At 39.0% G+C, this 3692-nt stretch overlaps 1 protein-coding gene across 1 annotated transcript; it reads right to left on the reverse strand.

The window, feature by feature from the left end:
- Window positions 1-1269: 1269 nt before the first annotated feature.
- LOC146722424 (uncharacterized) lies at window positions 1270-2535 on the reverse strand. The gene is given in 3 exon segments (XM_085484790.1): window positions 1270-1351; window positions 1423-1562; window positions 1564-2535. Coding segments are annotated over 3 exon segments (1194 nt in total).
- Between the last annotated feature and the right edge of the window lie 1157 nt (window positions 2536-3692).

Raw genomic sequence — 3692 nt, forward strand, 5'->3', positions numbered from 1 at the left:
CGTACAAATTATTTACATCTAAGTACATGAGGTAGGATGACGGTTTCGATGGATCGTACGATTGCATGTACTTGTTATTAGCATGTGCGTATCGACCTGAACATTGACTAAGACCGCCGCGTATACCCCGTTCGATAAACATAACCATGTCAATGTCTATTAATAATTCAAATTTTATATTTGTATATTTTAACATGTATATCCCGGAAGAGTATAGTAATACGTAGGGTCAAGCACATAACTCTTTATGCAACTGTCGTGAAAATTTTCAAATATGTCTGCCAATAACAAGACATCAATTTTTAAATATAAATCACTATATTCGCCTAGCGTTCGAAGGGAGAATCGGTTCCATACGTTCTCGGCGTGCGCATAATCACTCTCGGATACTTTTTCACCGGTTAAAGAACTGTAAAATGATTCGCGCGGTGGTAAACATGCATCTTGCAGTTTGTCGATACAGTCTATATATTCATATGGAAAGACGCCTTTCCGTGTCAAAAGATCGAATTTTTCACTAGGTAAATTTTGAAACTGTGATTGTAAAATTTTGAATTTGTCTTTATTCAGAAAAGATGCCAATTTGTAAAGACTAGCACTGAGAAATTTATATGAGTCTATGAAACGTAATTTAATATGATTTTTTGAATTGTTGTCTTGCGTCAATTTAACAGTTTTTGAGAATGAAATGTATTTTTCTTTCGTTATCGGAAGTAATTCGATTCCCCCTTCGAACGCTGTGGCTATGTCCTCGATAATGAAATGCGCGTCGTAACCGGACAGATTATGAAAAACTATCGGAATACAAAAAGATTCTTTATAATTTAAATTGCAATTTGAGTGTGCGGGACCTCTGTACCATCCGGTGAGATGGCAATAATCGCGAACGCGTGCATCGTCTTGCTCAAACGGTTTTTCGCATATATGACAATGCGTTGCGTTGCGAAGTTTTGCCCACTCGTCAGATGTTAAATTTACCATGGGGACGTTTGTACTTAAAATATTTTTTACACGTATTGCTAAATTTTTTAGTTCTTCGGCAAACCACGCCACGCAATCGACACTACGGCGGGAATTATATATAGATAATGAATTGTCGTACGAGCAATGTACATAGTAAGCTAGGCTAAATACTTGATGGTGTTGATATGTTTTTTCTTCTTCCATCTTTTTCAAAACGCATTCCAAATCGGCGTACACCACGAACGGAAGCCGCTCCTTTCTGTTGTAGTTGTTGAAGCTGAGCCACTTGTCCTTATCGATCGGTAATCAGATAGCGTAGTCATTTAATTTTCCACAGTCTACAGTATGCGTCTGCAACTTATCTTCCGAATTGAAATAGTGTAAACATCTGTAAAATAAAAAATTATAATTTTAATTAAAATTATTTTTTAAATTTTAGTTTAATAAATATATACGTACCGATCACAGATATATCTTCTACATTTCTTTTTACTCAGTTGCGCACTGACAAGTCGAGATAAATACTTTATCCAAGCGAAATGTCCAACGCTGTTTTCGTCTTGCACGTACAACAAATTGACGTGTCTGTCTTTTTTTTTTCTCTGAAAGACGTAGCGGGACAATGTTGTTCTCGATGCTGTACACATTCACGGAGATGTTGTTTGCAAGTTCAAACTTTTTAATTTGATTTATAGTCACTGGAAACTCAATGTTCCGGAGATTCAGCACTGTTGTGTAATGTGGATAGGAGGATTCTCGACCCGTGTTTCTTTCAGCAGGGTAAAGAGCGGCCACCACTGACCATGCGAAACACGCATTGTCCGCTGATTGCACATTAACCACCGCTCTCTTTGTCACAATTTCTCGCGGTAATTTGATACGACATCCCGCGCACATTGGATTGTACTTATTTATATTTACAGTTAAATCTATTATTTGCGACAATGCCCAACCGCTATCGCGTTCCTGAAACTCTTTTAGTAATGCTAGCGTGGGCTCGATAACGCGGCGCTCGTACCACTCGCGTAAATCAGACGTGCGAAAGAGTTCAAAGTTTCTCGTATTGACGCTTTTATTGGCACGGTTATCACCAGATACGAACTCACCATTAAATATAGTGTTCACCTTCACACTGATGTGTCTCTGCAACATATTTTGCACGTTCTCAATTACAATGTCTTTAGCATTTTCTAAAAATTGTCGCGGTTCGATGTAGTCTGTATTAATTACCGCACCGGTCAGTATACGACTCTCGAACGCCGTATCAATTTCGCGCCAAACGAGTCTTTGCACGTTATTGTTGCCGTCAATATTGCCACCGCCACTGTATTCACCACCAATGCACATATATTGTCTCTGCAAGCGTACCTTTACACCCTCGAGTCGCACTATTGTAGCCACTACAGATTGTCTATATCCGATTGAGAGTCGCGGACGCTTGACACGATTGCATTCTTCAAGCTGTGCGATAAATTCGTCGCACTGTTGCAACCATTCTAAAAATTCGCCCAAGGTGGCGATTTGGCGGGACCGCTCCAATAAATTGCGCTCAATATACTCCGCGTTTTCCATGTTCTTTTCTTTTTAATCACTATTATGCCACTGACGCAAGAAAGTAATCACTAAACTTTTGCACCACTGCATCTATGCATTCTCAAAATCGTACCATGGCTTGACGCGCTCTCATCTTCCTTATATATATTTCACCTAATTCTGTATCCTTTTTTAGCTTTTGGTGTATCCCAAAAAATAGTTTTCTATGCCGTTTTATGTGTGGAGGAGTAAGGCAGCCGAACGTTGGCGCCGATGTGTTGTAAAAAAAAAAAAAAAACGAAAGATGTTTCTCTTCCGTTTATAGAAGATTTTCCGCGAGGATACAAAGCTGCCGAACGTCAGCGCTTTTACACTCGTACCGCCTATAAATAACATTTTGACAGTTCGTCGCAACGTTGGCCCTAAAATCTCAATTCTCTTCCGTATGTCAACAATAAAATGCCCCCAAAAAAAGGGTTTTATGAATTTTGGAGTGCCCCTTTTTTAAATTCGGGCAGTCATAAACCCCTGCCCAGCGTGACGTCATAAACCTCTGCCCAGCGTGACGTCATCCCCCCACCCTCAAGATGTCCCCTCGCCCCGCACTTCGCTTAGAGGCCCTGAGTTAGAACCCACCTTATATCACTACTAGAAACTGTTAAATTTTGCCAGAGCAATCCAAACATAATTTTCACGCGGGCTGATAAAGGGAATGTCACGGTAGCCATGAATAAAACGGATTATGTGAATAAAGTTGAGAACCTCTTAAAGGACAAAGACATATATTCGGTTATCAATAAAAACCCAGTCTCAAAAATCGAAAAAGAACTAAATAATAGATTAAAAATGTGGATGAATAAAGGCTATATAGACAAAAAAGAATATTACAAATTATCCTCGAGCGATTCTCTTCTACCAAAAGCCTATGGACTGCCGAAAGTCCATAAAGAAAACACCCCTTTCAGAATCATAGTTTCCTCAATCAACACATCATTACATTTATTAGCATCTTTTATACATAAAATTCTACATTCCAGTCTCCCACGGGCAAAGAGCCATATTAACAATAGTTTTTAAATGTGCAGTATCCTATCGGGAAAATGATCAGTAATGATGAGGTAATGATTTCATTGGATGTAGTCTCTTTCTTCACTAATGTACCTCTAGATCTGGCAATAGATAGCATCAATAAAAGA

The sequence above is a fragment of the Nylanderia fulva genome, unplaced genomic scaffold (genome assembly GCF_048542155.1).
Source record: "Nylanderia fulva isolate GAGA-0341 unplaced genomic scaffold, ASM4854215v1 Scaffold316, whole genome shotgun sequence".
NCBI classification, from domain to species: domain Eukaryota; kingdom Metazoa; phylum Arthropoda; class Insecta; order Hymenoptera; family Formicidae; genus Nylanderia; species Nylanderia fulva.